Source organism: Oreochromis aureus, linkage group 23 (assembly GCF_013358895.1).
Source record: "Oreochromis aureus strain Israel breed Guangdong linkage group 23, ZZ_aureus, whole genome shotgun sequence".
Classification (NCBI taxonomy): Eukaryota; Metazoa; Chordata; class Actinopteri; order Cichliformes; family Cichlidae; genus Oreochromis; species Oreochromis aureus.
In genome coordinates this window covers 34,545,832-34,565,002 of record NC_052963.1, presented here as the reverse complement: position 1 = coordinate 34,565,002, position 19,171 = coordinate 34,545,832, and the positions used below count along the sequence as shown (strand labels likewise).

The following is a 19,171-nucleotide window of genomic DNA, read 5'->3' as shown; positions in this document are numbered from 1 at the left end:
CTGAAACGACCCTGCACTGCTGCACGCGACCGCGGATGTGGTGGTTATTTTTAAACAGGCAGAAGAAGAGACAGCCCGGGGTCCTTCGCAGCCAGAGCAACTACGAGAAGGTCACAATGGTTCAGAAAATATTAAATAAAATCATCGGAGCCAAGTACATAGGTATTGCGAGGACGTGGTAAGTTAAGAGGTGGAGCGGGTTTACAGGGGTGGTTTTGGGGGTTGCTCCTGCTTTGTTTCGTTCGTGTGTCCTGCGTCACCCCCTTTAGCCTAGCTGGCTAGCTGTTTGTTACCATAGAGATGGTTTTTTGTTTTTTTTGTTTTTTTAAATGGCGAACTAAATGGCTGAGTGTTACAGCGGGGTTGGTCTACAGCTCAGTTAGTGACACGGGAACGAGACAGTGGTTACAGTGAAGGTTTATGTCTGTTATCATCCAGATCCTCCCAGTAAGAACAGAACCGCTCATACTGGCCTGCTGGAAAATAGTGTACATGTAGAGCTGGGCGATATAAGATTTTTTTTCATATCACGATATGTTTTTTTTCATCTCAGGCGATAACGATATATATCACGATATAACTATATTTGTAAGATTTAAATGTGCTGTTGCTCACAATTAAAATGTGAAATAATTAGCAGCTTGTTTTAATTAAAATATTTATTTCCCATAATAAGTTCAACAGGGCAGATGTACTTAAGGAACATGAGACTTAAGTTTCAGATAAATAAAGGCAAATATTGCAAACTATACAAAAGGCAGCCGCTAAAGCGTTTAAGTTTCAAAATAGAACAAACAAAACAGACCACTAAATTGTCAATTCCACTTAGAAAGAAAATATTAATTCTAAAAATAAATCTTAGGTCGTTTTACAGAAGAACAGACAAAATTGACTAACTTTTGTCAATATCAAATAAACAGAACTAAAAGGAAATTCTTAATCTCTCCTTGTTGTATAGCTTAGCTTTTCAAACAGTTTTAACAGTTACTTTTGTCTGACAAAAGCCGAATGACGAATTAGCGCTTTCAGTCAGAGATTGAGCATGCACCGCTTTATTGTATTTCCAGACTTGCTTTCGGCACAATTTACAGTGCGCGCTACTCTTGTTTTTTGTCAGACTTGAAATAGCCGAAATACCTTCACACTACGGAACTTCTGTGGCCCTTCCGTTCGACAATCTCTCCGGTATTGGAACCATCATCTGTTTTTTCTTCGGTAACCTTCGCTCACGCTCTCGGTTGATTTTTCTCTAGTCGGCAAACTCCTTTCCTTCATTATCCGGGCTGCACGGCTGCAAAAACAAATACACAAGTGCGCCTTGGCGCTTGTGCTGTATGTAACAAGTCACGTGACGTGACGCTGCGGCTGTGATTGGTTCGGCTCTGCGCTACTTAATTTGGATTGGCTGTTCTTTTTTTTTTTTTTTTTTTTAAGAGGACAAGAGAGATGAGGCCTATCGCAATAGTTTAATTTTTCTATCGAGAAAAAGTTATTTCGCAATACATATCGTTATCGTTTTATCGCCCAGCTCTATGTACATGAGAATTATTATTATTATTATTATTGTATTTTGTTATTTTGCATCAAATGTAAGGATTGCCCAGTTTTTCATACTCTTAATTAAACCGGCATGTTTACAGTTACTGCTCGTTAACCATTTACAGCATTAATATTATCCTGTTTGGACAACTAATAACAGGAAATCCTCACTCATTGTTTATTAAAACTAGAGTCCAACTGATGTATTTGTGTACCTGTATTAGAGGTAAAAGGCTGATTATAGGCCATTAAGAAAATATGTTCTCCAAAATAATAATGTGTGGTTTGTTAGAAATGGTGTAATACAAGGTTTGGCCAGCAGGGCGGCGCCGCCTCCATTGTTTCCAGCATGCTTAGAACTGTCTGCAGCGCCTGCAGCAGAATGGCATCAGTAAGCTGCCTGCCCCCATCATTTTACCTTTTTGATATAATCTTAGCATATTGTATTTTTATTCATATATAAAACTTGGGAATGTTTTACTCCCTAACAAACTGTATCGCTCCAAATCATTCAAACCTCTTTTTTTTCTGTTAGTAAATTATTCCCTTTTATTCAGACAGGAGTTCCTTTCTTTGTCAGTGTTTAAGGTAGTCAGACTCGAACATCAAGGAAGGTGGTAGGGAAGCAGACTGAGCAGACATTTTGGGTTTCCAGAGGTGAGCAATCTATTTACAGTGAATTCCATCCTACGTGAAACGTAACAAAACTTCCCCCCCAAAGTAACTCAATTAACAAAACTCAAAAGTACATGGATTTGGTAACACAGCTCACCTCTCCTTCATCATCTGAGTCTGGCAGAGACTGACTCTATAGAGGCTAGGGGTGCAACGGATCACGGTTTATCCGAAATCCGAACAGATCCCACTCCACGGTTCGGTACGCACGTGATCCGAAGATTCGAAAAAGAAAAAAAAGTATGCGTGTGGTGCGCGTGGTCAGTCTGTCAAGCGGTAGTTATGATCAGCGCCAGCGGTCCAAGTAGCGGAGCAGAGGAGTTTGCGGCATTTAAGCAGCCCTTTGCTGCCCAGTCCGACCGGGCTAAAGCTAAAAGCTAATGGGGTGTTTAGCTGCAGACGGGAGGCCATCATCTGTTGTGCAAAACAAGGTTTAAACTGTGATGAACGTGCTTGAGCCACGCTATGATATCTCGTTGTGCATCCACTTCAGTGACAAGATCGTTCCAAGCATGTATGAGCAGGAGAAGTTTAAAGTTACGGCTGAACTGTCCCAGGCATCTTCTGTTGCTCAAACTACAAATGGGTGGAGCTCCAGGGCAACGGAAAGCCACGTGACCGTGACCGCTCGTTACATCACAGCGGAGTGGTAGATACAAAGCCCTGCACTGCCCTATAGATTACATTAGATTAGATGAAACTTTATTTATCCCTCGGGTGGGTTCCTCCGGGAAATTCAGTTTCCAGTAGCACAGCACCAACAGAAGTTGCAGAATGTGAGCAGAATGTGAGCAGAAATATACCACATATACACATATATAAATACAGAGTATACAAAAGGGATAAATAGAATAAATAGGAATAAGAATACAAGGGAACGGCACATTTCAAGTATTGTGAGTCTATTACACCGTTGGATATTAACAAAAACTATTGCACAGTGAAAAGGCACTACAGCTTACTTGTTCCCCCCTCCTCTGTCCCCGTTTCCCATCGCTCTCCCCTCCAGCGAGGAGTTAAACAGTTTGATGGCGTGTGGGACAAAGGACTTTTTAAGTCTGCTGGTCCTTGACTTTGGGAGAAGCAACTTGTCACTGAACAGACTCCTCTGGTTGTTTATGGCCGGGTGCAGAGGATGCAGAGGCTGCCCAGCATGGTCCATAATGTCCATATTGCACCTTAATTTGTTTTTATATAAGTGCGTGGAATGAGTCTTCAGTTGAATGTTTTTTTAATAGACAAAAAATACTTAAATAAGTAAACGGCAAGTAGAATTTTTGTCTTTTTTTTCTATTTTTTTGATCCGAAAATTGATCCGATCCGTGACTTTAAAACCGTGATCCGATCCGAACCGTGAGATTTTTGATCCGTTGCACCCCTAATAGAGGCCCATCAATTTCCCTTCAATTAGTCCAGCCAGTACCACTCACTTGAGCTGAGTGATCTAAAACTCTACATAGTTGACTAAAAATGACAAAAACCTCCTCACACTTCTAATTAGCACCTTTACACAACTAAACGGCTCTATTTACAGAAAAAAAGATTCAACAAATCCCTTGAAACAAACAAAAGGAAGCATTTCTATGGTAAAAGAAACCCCTCCTCTTGGTTCAACCTGCTGATGTCATGTGTGACATCATCAGCACTTTAAAATGAGGAAATGCTAGGTGGGCCTTTCACCACACCTGACCTACATGAAGGCCAAAAAGAAAGAACAAAGTAAATATGAACAAATGACTTAACCTGTAACATAATATAAAGAAACATGTAACTGAGTATTTGCCTTAATTTGCAGAATGTTTGTTTTACCAGCAACAGAATGCTTACACAAACAAACCCGGGATAGTTAGTGCAGTAAAGTTAATTTGACAAATAGCAAATCATAGCAAATAAATACAGAGACATTTTTTGCATAATGTGCAAAAAAAGTCAACACATCTGGGACAAGTGGAGAGCATTACAACTGCTCAACCACTTTGCCACACTGTGCATATCTTTTTGCAAGCAAATTTATTTGTCTGGTCATCCAAATAAAAATATAAAATGAGATATATATATATATATATATATATATATATATATATATATATATATATATATATATATATATATATATATATATATATATATATATATATATATATATATATATATATATATATATATATATACACACAGTTAAGCCCATAATTATTCATACCCCTGCCAAATTTTGACTTAAAGTTACTTTTGTTCAACAAGCAAGTTCTTTTTGAGCAGAAATGACACAGGTGTCTCCCCAAAGATAATAAGATGATGTACAAGACGCATCATTGTGGAAAAAAAAAAATATTTCTCAGCTTTTATTTATATTTGAGCAAAAGTATCATGTCCAGAATTATTCATACCCTTTACAAACTGTCACAGTCTCTGGGAAAATCCAAAGTTCCATACCATTCCAAATAGTCAAAGCTGTTCTAAAGCATCCTAATTACCCTGATTAATTGGAAATGGCTGTTTTAATCAACTCAACAGGTGAAAAACAGCAACTCTCTGCAGGTGGTCTGTGGACATTCATGGCTAAGACAAAGGAACTCAGTGAGGACCTGCAGCTGTGCATTGTGGCTGCTCACAAGTGAGGAATGGGCTACAAGGCCATATCCAAATGTTTTCAAGTTCCAGTGGCTACAGTGCAAAGTATTATTAAAAAATACAAGATGTTCCGCACTGTGGAAAATCTCAGAGGACGTTGTTGGAAGCCAAAAGTGAAACCTGTGCTGGCCAGGAGAATAGTGAGAGAGGTGAAAAAGAATCCAGGATCACCACCAAGGCCACCCTGGTGAATCTGGGCTCTGCTGGTGGCAATGTCTCAAGGCAGACAGTCCAACGGACACTGTTGGAGTTCCACGGATGCAGACCAAGGAAAACGCCACTTCTCCAGGCACTTCTAAGGCATGCAAAAGCTCATTTGGCCTTTGCAAATGCTCATCTGGACAAAGAAGAAGATTTCTGGTCTTCAGTGTTATGGTCAGATGAAACAAAAATTGAATTATTTGGTCACAATGATGTTGCCTTCATTTGGCATAAAATGGAGAAGCCTTCAACCCAAAGAACACCATCCCCACTGTCAAACATGGTGGTGGGAACCTAATGCTTTGGGGATGTTTTTTAGCCAATGGACCATGGAACCTAATCACAGTAAACAGCACCATGAAAAAAGAGCAATACATGAAGATTCTCAACAACAACATCAGGCAGTCTGCAGAAAAACTTGGCCTTGGGAACCAGTGGACATTTTAGCACGACAATGACCCAAAACATACAGCAAACGTGGTGAAGTAATGGTTAGCAGACAACAACATTAAGGTTTTGCAGTGGCCTAGCCAGAGTCCTGACTTGAATCCAATTGAGAATCTGTGGAGGGAGCTAAAGATCAGGGTGATGGCAAGAAGACCCTCCAACCTGAAAGATTTGGAGCTCATTGCTAAAGATGAATGGGCAAAAATGCCTGTGGAGACATGCAACAAGCTGGTCTGCAATTATAGGAAGCGTTTGATTGCTGTAATAGCCAATAAAGGCTTTTTTCTATTGATTATTGAGAAGGGTATGAATAATTCTGGACATGATATACTTTTGCTAAAATATAAATAAAACCTGGGAAATATTTTTTCCACAATGATGCCTCTTGTACATCGTCTTATTATCTTTTGTGAGACACCTGTGTCATTTCCAGTCAAAAAATAACTTGCTAGTTGAATAAAAGTAACTTTAAGTCAAAATTTGGCAGGGGTATGAATAATTTTGGGCTTAACTGTACATACATATAATAGTATCTATAAAAACGACATCCAGTACAAAATAAATAACAGACTACTACTACCATGTCGTGTGATGTCGCAGGGGTGTAATCTAAGCTGCCATTGATGGTGTGGTTACCAGTGTTGGGCAAGTTACTTTGAAAAAGTAATTAATTATAATTAATTATAGTTACTAGTTACTACTTCAAAAAAAGTAACTGAGTTACAAGATTCTAAAAGTAACTAATTACTTGAAAAGTAACTATTGCGTTACTTAAAAAAAAAAAAAAGTTTAATCCTCTGGGGTCCAGAGTGTAATTGGCCAGTTTTAAAAGCTTTTGATTTTACCTCTACATTTCACCTTTAAAAACTATTTACTTTGCCTTGTTTGGTATCATTCTTTTCAGCACAACCTCACATGCCTGAATTTACAGTTTATATTTTACATAAAATCTGAGTAGAAAAAGTTATATTTTTACTGTAACAACCACAAACATGTTTATTGAATCATATTTCATAACTTTAAGTGCAAAAATAAATTGTCAATTTTAAAATTCTATGCACAAGTTTTGCAAACAAAGTTATTTGCAGCCATTTACCTTTTACCTTTTTTAAATAACCATTTCAAACTATTTACATAACAATCAGCCGTTCTGCATTCAATAAGATGCCACACAAATTATTTGTGCCACTCCAAAAAAATAATTTCTGTCCACTATAAAGGAGAACATCTCAGCCTGATACCTGCAGGTCTGACAGCAGCAGGTGTATCACTCATCTTGTTTTTTACCTGGAGACAGCAGTCGCCTCATTGTTCTGACACACAACAAAAAACCATCCACAACACTACACACTAACTACACAAGACCACACATTAACTTCACACTACAAACACTCTAAAAGTCACAAATCTCTCACATCTCAAAACTCGCTCTGTCTTTTTCTGCTGTCTTTCTCTCTCTCACTCCCTCTCTCGCTATCACTCCTAAAACTTCCCCCTCTTCCTAAACAACCAAAGGTCATGTTGCCATATCATTTTTGATTGGTCGACATGGTACATTTTTCCACCAACACGAACGGGCTGTTTTTTGTTTTGTATTTTTTTATTTTTTGGTCATAAGTAGAGAGTGCTTGCTAGCGCTGTCCTTAGACGTTAAACGTGACGAAACTATTGAGGAAAATATATATTGTTTATCATGACTCTGGTTTTATGTGGCCTATCAAGACAATTTAAAAACTGGCATATATCACCTTGTTGCTTTGTCATCTTAAAGTGACCGTGTGATTGGCTTACCACGACTACTTTATTCTTCCTCAGTCAAACAGCAGCACTCATGCGATTGTTTTGCCCCATTAGCTACAGGTCTTGTGCCAAAAAGTGATCGTCTGCTAAAAAGTGATTGCCGCCCGCGGGAGCGCACGCAGCTGCTTAAAGCTGTAGCGCCCAAATTACTTACGTAGACAGCTACTTCAGTGCAACTGATATAAGTTGCAGTAAGCTGAAGACAGCTTCAACCGTCTGTTTGTTGAAAAATAGTAACGCGACCGCGCCGCATTTTCTTGTTAGTAACGGTAACGGCGTTGTAACGATAGGAATAGTAATTAGTTAGATTACTCGTTACTGAAACGAGTAATCTAACTTACAAGTAACGCCGTTATTCCCATCACTGGTGGTTACATTTCTGTCTTATTCAGGAGTCTTTTGTTTTCTTCCTTCCAGGGTCCCAAACATGGTTGCCTGGGGAACAGTGGGCGGCGTGGCACTCATTCACTTCACAGATTGGCGATTAGTGCTAGACTATGTGCCGTACATTAGAGGGAAGTTCAAGACGGACGAGTAAACTCTAACATGTGAGTGTGTTACAGGTGTATAAAGGCTGCGCAGATCATTCTGCTCTTCTTTTCCTGTTCACTGAAGTAATGTGCAAGAATAAAGGCTCCATGCTTCTGTATGATTAATGTTTGAAAGTGATTTAGTTTTTCTTTTTGTATTATTATGAATAATGTGGCAGTGTTTGGGTGTACTACAGATATTATAGATAATATCTTTGATATCTATTCTGTCATTTTTGTACATGTGTTACTTGTTAAAACAGACCCTATTTAATAGTTGCAGACCTTTGGAACCCTCGCCCTATCCCAACCACTTTATTATGTCAGAAATCACTCACTTGTTGCATCAGGCAGAAGGTTTCCTAAGAGAGAAACAGGAGTTAGCCATTCAGCCTGACGTGTTCATGCACACTTTGCTAATAAACGGGCCGTGTGTCTGCCTGCAGGACCACAACGTTGGGATGGGCACTTGGGTGGATTGCTTTCACACCGTGAGCTTTTGTGGGATGCCCTGTCTCAACGGTCAGTCACTGAGGGCTTGTTAGGAGTTTGGACTTCAAGATGCACTCTCTTTATAAACTGCTGTTTTTGATTCAGTGTTATTAAATGTGAATAAATGTAATTTACTCCCAGTATGTCTCCTTGTTCTCTAAATTTACAACTATTAAAGGGCTTTGTTTAAACTTGTATGGTGAGAAATTGTCGTTTATTTACTTGCATTAAAAATCGACTGGATGTATTTTATTTATTTATTTAATTTCATTTAGTAGCTGTGACAGCATGCTTTTCTCGTGCTGTAAAAATAATATAAAATTACATATTAATTCAGCATAACGAACCAGCAGCTCATCCAGAATAGGCCAGTTTGAGCCAGACATTATGCTCATTTTATCAGGCAGACTGCGAAATTTGCGTGGATAATGTCTTTCATTTCTAACATCGAAGGGGGAGGGGACTGAAAGAAGAGAGGGGAGAAGGGATTTAACATAGCGAGAGGGAGAAAACCAGATAGTGTCTTCAAGATGGATAAAAACGAGTAAGTACACGTAAAGGACAATAAAACCGCGCGCTGTGGGTGTAATTATGACTGTAGCGTTTGATGCGTTATTCGGAATATGTTCGGAAACTATGTTTGTCATCGATCAGGCAAATCCAGCCGTGTAGCCTCCTCGCATTCTGCAAACATCCATGCACCGGCTTGCAGCCAGGATGTCCGCGTCCCTGGAGCCTCGCAGCATGCTTTAATATTCCCGAGATTCAGAGATAATACGGTTTAAGCGCGGAGGCAGTACTGCGTCGACATGGTGCTGTTTCGGCGCAGATTTTTAGCCGTGCAAAGTAGAAATGATGTTTCTTTTCCCTGCATTGTTCTTATAGAAACTATGCGTGACGTGTAGTTGAAATGCTGCGCGGTACATCGGTGACATCTACTTTGTTCATTGATAAAAGCCGGCTCCGAGTCCGAATGACAACGGTCGGCATTGTCGTGGTGAAACGGCTCTCCAGTTTCACGCAGCTCACACAGAAACCTGCGCATTTCGGTGAAGAAACCCCAAATAAATGTGTTTATTTTGCGACTTTTGCTGGATTTGATTATTTAGCGCCGGTCTTGGTTGTTGTCAGCGCCGCTTCGTGCTTATTGTTTACGGTCTATTTGTAGCTGCAGCCTAATTTATGTTTCCCATAGATTAACGTTGCTCTGGTGTTATGCCACTGACGTCAAGATACGGGGAGTAGAACGCACAACTTCCTGTAAGATCTGTCAAAATAAAAGCGTATACAGGGTCGCTTCAGTTCAAGAATTTGGGTTATGCAGGATTAGCTTCATAACCCAAACTCTGGTATAACTAAGCACAGCAAGGGGAGGCAGTCATACTATACTCAATCATAATATTATAATTATATATTTAATCGCATAGCTGCATTCACATATTTGATAAAACATTATTTTAATTCAACATGAACAATCACTCAAAAACTGAAAAATGCTAAGTAGATCTCAATTTATTTATTTATTATTAAACCTTACATTTCAAAGTCAAGAATTTATCTACTCAAATGCATTCAAATAATTATTTTTCGGTATCAGCTGTTTTTAATAGAATCAATAGAATGTTTTTATTTGTCATTGTCCGGGTGTACGAGAATGTTTGGATCATTTCCCCAAATGATGAATGCAATTAAGACACATCAATTTCTATAAAGTCTTGATTTATAAAACTAAAAAAAATGAATATGAATATTTAAATTAGAGGAAAAAGAGCAAGAATTAATTAAAACACATGAATGTATCCGTTGTACGGTCTTTGGCGATATCACACACAAGCTTCGGTTTTAAACGTGTGTAAGTTTGTTCTGTTTATATTCAAATATGAATATTAAAATATTCATATAATAAATAGTTTGAAAAGACTCATTACTCAACTGTTACTCAAGTATTTAAGAAAATATTTAAGATTAAGCAGTTTGTCACCCAAGTTTTAGATTTTAAGATTATAATTTTGAGAGACAACTGAGTATAAAACATCAGAACACATTAGGAAATTTAATACGAAGTTAAGAGCCCAAACTTAATACCAGTTCAGATAATTGAACTTGATATGTTCAGCCAAGAGATTACAGACAGGCAAAGTACAACCTGAAGGCAACTCACTTTGCTATTTAAATGAAATTAATGGTGCCAGCTTTATAGCCTGCACAACAAATCCAAGCATAAACAACTTATCTGAAACCATATCATGAACCATTATGAACAATAACTATAAACACACAGAACACTCATTTGTAAATAAGCCTGTGAGTTAAAGATAGCCTGGTGAGCTGATGATGACTTCCATTGAAACGGGGGTAATCCAGTGTCCTCCTCAGTCATGCCGCCACAGTTGATGCAGATGCTCTAAGTTACTATTGAACAAGTATTTAACACAGGCTGGTTGTTACTACAATAAATTGAAATTGTTTAACATTTTCATTACCAAATCATAAGACTTAATTTACTTACAGCAGTAAAATTATGACCTTTTTGGATGAAAGGTTACTATAAGGTTATTATAGTTAATGAAATCTAATTAAAATAACAAAAAAACCTCTGGAAGCTAACTTTAGCTAGAAATAAATGGGTAAAACTAAATACAAATAAAAAATGAGTATAATAACTCTTGTGTGTACTGCCATGTAACTATGTTATAGTGCAATGTGTTTAAACACTGACCTCTTAGAGCACGGATGTCAAAGTTTCTTAACATTGTGGACCACATGCAGCTCACTTTGATGTTAAGTGGGCCGGACCAGTGAAACTGCTCTTTTCGTCAGTGTAAATAAGTTTAACTACTTATTGGGGATATATGATAATGTAAGAAAAACATGTCTCAGTTTTTCCACGTGTTACTTTGTTAAACGTGTTAATCTTTTAGGAACTGTGTAAAATTACAGGCAGCTCATTAGCCAGAATGTCCTGCAATAACAAAACAGAAAGTTACTATAATTCACAGAAAATGTCCTTTTTTTTAAACTAATTGTTTAAAAAAAAAAAGGAAATTTTATGTTTTGAATTGTTTATCTATCACTTAATTGCTTGTTGCAGTATGAATGGCCACAAGGAGCGCTTCATCAGCAGAAAAAAAAAAAATCAGCAAAACTTGCATAAAAAAACTTTCAGAAGTCCAAAGATTTATGTCTTCCTGCACATTCTCCAAAGGCGTCAAGTGGGCCGGATTGGAGTCTTTGCTGGGCTGAATCTGGCCCCCGGGCCTTACATTTGACACTCCAGGTTTAGGGGGATTATTTTCCGTTTTTTAAACATCAGTAATATCTTCCTTTCCCCTGGCCGCTTGCTCTACTTTACCCAAGAATCAGCTCACGGTTCGATAAGGACGTGCTTTTCTACCGAAATCCGAACGCACTAGCTTCCTGTTTGTGTCGCGACGCTTTGACGTATCTGTCCTGTTTTCCTTGCGGATGTAGCCCTCGTGCCCCGGAGAGACAGTCAGGTAGTGATGTGGCTGAGGTCCGCGGCGGAGCGATCTGCGCGACGACAAAGAGCCGAGATGTTCGCGCAGAGATCTACTCCAGAGGACGCGCGTAGTAACATGGTCGAAACAAAAGCGTGAGGCGCCATAGGCCTGCCGTCCCAACAACATTATATACAAATATACATCGGCACATTTCTTAAAAGCCACTGTGGTCATCTGGAGTAAGTTTGAGTGGATTTAGAGATTACTCGCGTGGGAAATGGAGAAGAAAAGGTGGGATTGCACTGCTCTCCCCAAAGGCTGGAAAATGGAAGAAGTGACCAGAAAGTCCGGTTTGTCAGCTGGAAAGAGCGATGTCTATTATTTTAGGTACTGCACGAGCTAAGGGCTTGTAACAAAAACTAAACTTAGAAGTTGCACGAGACACCGAGTGTGCGGACGGAAGCGGGGCAGGAGTGTGATCGGTGTCGATGTAAAGTTTGGGAATGGGAGGGAAGGAGGGGGGCTCTGTCTGCTGCACGACAACAACAAGGCCAGCCGGGCCAAGTCCTCAACAACTGTTGGGACTGCAAGGAGTGTGTGCAGGCTAGCAGCAGCTCCTCATACCTGCCAAGGTGTTGAGATAAATAAAGCTCCGTGTAATCTCCGCTAATGACCTTTTATTTCCCAGTGAAGTGAATCAACAAACCTCAGATTTGTTCTCATTTAGCAGAGGAGAAGAGCAAGATGAGGAACAGAGGCAAGAGAGGGGGGAGGCGGGTCGGTTGTATAGTTTGTGGTAGGCTAAATGTACAATCCTACTGGTGTTCACTGTGGTGTGTGATGTAAGATGCATTTGCATGAGTTACTCTAGCACGTATCCACCCACAGTTGTTCCTTTGTTTGGTCATCTCTCAGGCTCAAGATGCTGCTGCTGCTGCTGCTGCTCCCAGCAGCGGAGCTCCAATGTTTCCACCCTGAAACATTTGACTAGTTTTAGTTTTGCCATGTTCACATTGTGATCACTGATGGAGGAGGGTGGGGTGTAGTTACACATGTTCAGTATATATTTTCATATGTGCCCATTTTTCCTGAGACGTGTGCAGCTTGTTAGTAGGTGACAGAGCCAAGGTGGAGTCTGCATCCATTTCACAAAGTGCTCATCCGCTCATTTGGATGTCTCCTGCTTCTCTTTGTTGCTGTTGACTTGTTGCATGTTGTCGTCTGTGTGTTACACTTTTCTGTCTCCCGGTGTCGTCTCTGTGTGTTTTTTGTCTTTCGTGTTTTCAGTCTCGGTGTGACCTTTGTTTTTGCTGAGAGGCAGTGCTAACATGGTGTTTTTTTTCTTCCCCCGCCTCATCTCTGCGTCTTCCTCGTTAGTCCATCTGGGAAGAAGTTTCGGAGCAAGCCTCAGCTGGCCCGTTACCTTGGTAACCAGATGGACCTCAGCTCTTTTGATTTCCGCACGGGGAAGATGCTGATGAGCAAGCTGAACAAGAATCGCCAGAGACTGCGATACGATAACAACAGCCAGAACAAGGTGACACAGTTGGCCTCATAAAAATCAGACGCTTGACCTCAGTGCTAAAGCGGGCTCCAGAATTGTGTTCTATTTACTGTCTGCCCTTTTATCTGCATGCCAGAATCCTGAGTGTGAAGTCTGTGATCTAAGTGGACGAAGGACGCGTGCAGCCACTGCTTTTGTAAAGTTAATCTCTTTTGCGGATTATATGGTGCTCGTCTCGATAAACAGATTGGATCAGTAGCTTTAAGGAGTGTACAAGCAAGATTAACAGTGTAGTTGTGTAGACTGAGCTTAAAGCAAGACTCAGAGATGTTTCTGTTAACCTGCATCGATTACTGTGGTAACAGGTTAGCTGTGCAGCCCACACTTTCTGTGGGTCGCACAGCTAACCGCTCCAGATGAGGTGATGGCGAGGAGTTTCTCGAAATATTCTCCTGACAGTTCGGTCTGGAGTGACGCAGAATGAATGCATTATGATCAAACCTGCGGAAAAGTCACATTTTAGTAGCGTACCCAACAAAACTGTGCAGTTAGAGTGGACAAACTGTTCAATGACGGTGAGATTACATGATTGCGTTTTTATGATCTGAGCTAAAGTCTGACTTCCACTGCTCGCAACGCAGATCAGGAAACTGATTAGTGCTTATTTGGTGGTTACAACATATAAGATTAAATCAGAAATGAGGGATGTGGTGAGCGCAGATACAGATCAGAGAGAATGAGATGAAACATAGTTTGTGAAATAAGTCAGTGAAACCAAATTGGTGCGAGTACAAGTTCAAGTTTAATTACAGCTCAGAGAGTAAAATTTTGCAGTCAAGTCATTCAAGCTATCAAAACCATCAGTAGGAGGTTTTTGGTTCAGCACGCTCTTCTTCATGACGGATTTCCCCCAGCGACCGTTTGCCATCACCAAGCAGTGGCTGACCGGTCTCTGAGCCTATGAAGCAGAGGCTTTAGCTCTCTCTAGTTGAATGAGACGGTTCCTCTTTCTCTTGTCCTTCTCATCCTCTCTTGATATTTTTGTTAAGGGCAAACCTGACCTGAACACATCACTCCCAGTCAGACAGACGGCCTCCATCTTTAAGCAGCCCGTTACCAAGGTTACCAACCATCCCAACAACAAAGTGAAGACGGACCCTCAGAAAGCCGTTGACCAGCCCAGACAGGTGAATAAACTGTTACTGTGTCAATAAGCCAGAGAAATCAGGAGGTCTGTAATCTGACACTGTAATTTAAAGGATCAGATAATGAAGAGTGTGTGCAGCTCCGAAAGTGGACAGACCAGTATTGCTCGAATACTGGTGGATGGGGGTGGGGGGGTTTACTGCATTCGTAGGAACAATGTATTTCTGTTGAGAACTGCCTGCAGCTGAAATATTCTTCCTTATTTTGTTCACAGTTATTTTGGGAGAAGAAACTCAGTGGTCTGAATGCTTATGACATTGCAGAGGAGCTGGTGAAAACAATGGAACTGCCTAAAGGCCTGCAGGGTAAAACTTAATCAGCCTCACCAAGCACTTTGTCCTAAAATGACATTTTGGTATTTCCTATAAGAGCAGTTTTTGACTGAGCTCAGTAACTGCTAAACTTTGATCAAATATAAATAAACATGGGTGTAGTTAACGGTTTCTGGAAAATGTCTGGTAACCACATGCTGGTCCCACAGGTGTCGGCCCAGGTTGCACAGATAAAACTCTCCTGTCGGCGATTGCCAGCGCTCTGCACACGAGCGCTGCTCCAATCACCGGGCAGCTGTCCGCCGCTGTGGAGAAGAACCCGGGAGTCTGGCTCAACACTGCGCAGCCGCTGTGCAAGGCCTTCATAGTCACTGATGAAGACATCCGGTGGGTTTCTTAAAACAGTCTACATGTGTTTTGGGTTTTCAGAAAAAAATTCTACTCATGTTTACCTGGGCCTGTGATTTTCAGTTCCAGGAAGTAAGACCCCCAGTAGTAGGAATAATCCAATTCAATTCAGTTCAATTTTATTTATACAGCACCAAATGACAACAACAGTCGCCTCAAGGCACTTTATATTGTAAAGTAGACCCTACAATAATACATACAGAGGAAAAACCCAACAATCATATGGCCCCCTATGAGCAAGCACTTTGGTAACAGTGGGAAGGAAAAACTCCCTTTTAACAGGAAGGAAGAAGGAAGACAGGATAAAAGACATGCTGTGGAAGTGAGCTAGAGATTAATAACAAGTATGATTCAGTGCAGAGAGGTCTATTTACACATAGTGAGTGAAGAAGAAATACTCAATCCATCATGGGAATCCCCCAGCAGCCTACGCCTACTGCAACATAACTAAGGGAGGATTCAGCATCACCTGGTCCAGCCCTAACTATATGCTTTAGCAAAAAGGAAAGTTTGAAGCCTAATCTTAAAAGTAGAGAGAGTGTCTGTTTCCTGAATCCAAACTGGAAGCTGGTTCCATAGAAGAGGGGCCTGAAAACTGAAGGCTCTGTTTCCCATTTTACTTTTAAATACTCTAGGAATAACAAGTAAGCCTGCAGTGCAAGAGCGAAGTGCTTTAATGCTGTGATATGGCACTATAAGGTCATTAAGATAAAGAGAGATGCAGTAGGTATCGATTCTTTCTATCCCAAATTTAAATGCATTAGAAAAATGAAGCTATTTGCCAAATTCAAAGTAAGCTTGCCTTTTTTCTGTTATCTCTGATTAGCCCAATTCCAGTATTCTTCTGGTCAGTGTTCCTCAACCCATAGCAAGTGACCAGTGATCTCTGTAAAGACACCATCTGCTCTTTGCTGGTTTATTGGCTGTTATGGGCAGATGTAACTGCCAACTGTAACAGCTTCCTGTTGTGTTTACGTGTAGGAAGCAGGAGGAGCTGGTGTACAGCGTGAGGAAGCGGCTGGAAGAGGCGCTCATGGCCGATATGTTGGCCCACGTCGAGGAGGCTGCCAGTGAAGGAGAGGCTTTAAAGGAAGAGGGCAATGGCAGTGAAGACATGGAGAGTGTATAGCACAGGTTGGTGGAAACACTGAAGTGACAGTTTACACAAAGTTTAGATTTATGTGTTTAAACTCTGTATCACTGTTTATCTGTCCAGGCTTATTTTGTCCAATTGTGTGAATATTGGTTGTAGATACGTCACACTTCTCTTTTATAATAAAGGTAGATGACACTAATCCACAATCCTCGTCAAGAGCAAGGGGCTTATGGCCCATTTATGCTCACTGCATTGTTTGCGACATGTGCCGATGGTGACATCATCACAAAGCTACATCCATTTATTCTCGCCAGTCTTCTCCAGCACTGCAGAAATCTCCCTCCATGTGCCATCTGCGATCCCCGTGCTCCTGCATGCGCGTGTCACATAAATGCCTGTGCAGATGGACCTGCTCACACAGTCCTGCTGCAACTCATCCATTTTTAAAGTAACTGTGAGGCCAAAGGCGAACCTGTGAGGTTAAACCCGCCGAAACAACGCAGCCTGACCGCTTTTGTCATGGCGAGAAGACTGACCTTAAATGGGCCCTCGTGATGGATGGATGGAGCTAACATCCTGCTAACAGCTAACTGCTGGCTAGCTGCAGATGTAGTTCTGCAAAATGAAAGTAGTTCCTGGATGAATCTGGTAACGACAACTTTTTTGAGTCGTGACATATGCGGTGTACTTTGTGCACCACACATTTAGTGCTAAGTCGACACAACACTGATCAAAATGGGGAAGAGAGACGGCTCCCCGGGAGGGTCACGTCAGGGCAGGTATCCGGTGTAAAAACCTGCTAAATCAAATATACGGATTAATGGGGGTGACCCCTGGATGAATAAGTGAGCGCCTGGAAAAAAGCTTGAATTCAGTTACCAGTTTTAGTTGATTTAGTGGATAATGTGAAGAATTTGTATTCATTATTGGGTTAGTTCCTACAGTTTGTGTACTCTGCATGTCTGTGTCTGTCATGGCTGACCACAGTAAAGTGTTGAGCTCAAACCTGGTAGTTAACCAGATAACGGTCAGATCATGCTATCACCATAAACAAACCATTCTGGAATTCATTTGGATCAGAGACCCTCCAAAGGGTCCATGTGTGGTTGCTTTGGTTCTCACCGGAGTGCTTGCATTTTTACAAAAACAAAAGAAGTGGAAATGAGCTTAGTGCCAGCATCTCCAGAACAGGGCATCTTGAACCAGAACATTCTAGCTCAGGGTGTGTCAGCAATAAGCTGAACTCATGTCTGCTTAATATTAATTTTATGTCTTTTTAAGGTTGTCGGTGAGGTTCGCCGCAACAGTCCCAGTTTCTATTTTAGCCCTTTGGGAAAATGAATTACCCACCGCTGTTCTAGGTGGATGAGCAGCGTTAAAGCCAGAGGTGGGAAAAACCTGTATAAATGTAATATACTGGGGTTACCTGTCTCTTTTATAGGCCTGTAAGATAAATGTGGGGGAGAAAATCCACAAAAAACACACCATTCATCAAACGAGTGGAACAAAAGCTTTGACGCGTTCTGCAGTTTGTTTTTTTGTTGCAAACCCAGAACCGTTTCTCAGTGACGACCCAAATCATTACTGTTTTGTACTTAGTGCAGTCATTACACTGCACTGTATAAAATCTCACCTGTGCAATAAATCGATTTGCTAATATTTTTTTCCTCTTGTAGGTTTTTGCAAAGTCCAGATGGAGTCGCTCCACGCCTACATCTACGACCATGAACAGTAGGATTCCCCATTCCAGTCCAGCTCTGAAGAACTGTCCACCTAAACCTAAACCCGACTTATTCCAGTGCGACCTAAAGAGCCCTTTTCCCTTCGCCTGACCCCAGAAACAAGTCTCAAATGCATCCGTTCATCAATAACTCCACTGGATGGGACTCCTTGGCCGTATTTTAGAGCCCACGTGATTGTTATTGAGGAAATGAAAATAAATAAATGAAATCAAATGAACTTTCGAATACTAAAATAATAACTTATCTAAATCGTGGCAAATTCAGTGTTCAGTGATAAGTGTGTTTTCTACTAAAAAGCTTTGAATGAGTTTGTATTTTTTGTGACAATCAAGTCAAATCTGAACATTAGAGAAAAAACTCGATTTGTTCCGGACAGATTGGAAGTGAATGTTTTTGTACGTTTGCCATCTCTCTTTCTTGAATTTGTACGATACACTCCTGACGCAGCACACGCACAGCTCGTGGAATCCTTACAGTTTAGTTTGTGTCCGTTGGAACGGACAGAGTCCAGTTTTTGTTGTCATTTAGAGAAAACATCTTCTGCGCCAGCTGCATTGTGCTGAGTCCCGTTCAGTATTGACCAAAGAGGAGGCAGTCATTCTGAAAGGCGTTTTAGGCTTTTGGCTTTGAGGTGAAAAGAGTGCACGATGGGACTGTGGGCGAGAAATGACGCGAGACCTCTTTCGGTTGTACACTTATTACTGTTTTAACTCTCATCGTCATTATAGGTGCTTACTGATGTTGTGAGACGCTGCTTATTCAAAGCTTTGTTACGATCACAGCTTCAGTTCATGTATTTTCTTTTTCTTTTTAAAAATAATTCTGATGTGTCAATGTTACCACACAAGACGCTGCCTCCTCCGAAACACACGCACAGAATTGGGTAGAAACGAAATTAGCTGAATTTTAGACTCACTGTCTTTTCATTGTATCACCCGAGCGGTAAGATTTTGTATTTTTTAATCCCCAGTGAATAATGCGTCCGGCTGAAATCATGAAATTCCCTACAAAACATCAGCAGGCTGTTTGCTGAGATGAATTTGATTGTATTGCTTATTAAAATGAGTCAGTATGTCACAAAATGTGCTGAGTGTTTTGTTTTTTTTATGCCTTCAATGATCACTTCTGGACAAATGTTTCACACTCGGCACATCCAATCACTGCATT

At 40.7% G+C, this 19,171-nt stretch overlaps 2 protein-coding genes across 4 annotated transcripts; both read left to right on the top strand.

Annotated features, from left to right (window-relative positions):
- The first annotated feature begins 7 nt into the window (after window positions 1-7).
- Window positions 8-8,510, top strand: LOC116310035 (cytochrome b-c1 complex subunit 10-like). Its single transcript, XM_031726765.2, has 3 exons — window positions 8-178; window positions 7,711-7,841; window positions 8,270-8,510. Exons 1-2 carry the CDS (start codon window positions 36-38, stop codon window positions 7,829-7,831), a joined length of 264 nt encoding a protein of 87 aa, XP_031582625.1. The 5' UTR covers window positions 8-35; the 3' UTR covers window positions 7,832-7,841; window positions 8,270-8,510.
- A 240-nt stretch (window positions 8,511-8,750) lies between these two features.
- mbd3b (methyl-CpG binding domain protein 3b) lies at window positions 8,751-19,086 on the top strand. Of its 3 annotated transcripts, none has more exons than XM_031726764.2 (7): window positions 8,751-8,859; window positions 13,154-13,313; window positions 14,330-14,467; window positions 14,701-14,791; window positions 14,968-15,145; window positions 16,148-16,300; window positions 17,939-19,086. In XM_031726764.2, exons 1-6 carry the CDS (start codon window positions 8,846-8,848, stop codon window positions 16,293-16,295), a joined length of 729 nt encoding a protein of 242 aa, XP_031582624.1. In that variant the 5' UTR covers window positions 8,751-8,845; the 3' UTR covers window positions 16,296-16,300; window positions 17,939-19,086. The 3 variants fall into 3 exon arrangements, with proteins under 3 accessions (XP_031582624.1, XP_031582623.1, XP_039463276.1); XM_031726763.2 differs by lacking the exon at window positions 8,751-8,859 and adding an exon at window positions 11,841-12,163; XM_039607342.1 differs by lacking the exon at window positions 8,751-8,859 and adding an exon at window positions 12,337-12,572.
- The last annotated feature ends 85 nt before the right edge of the window (window positions 19,087-19,171 follow it).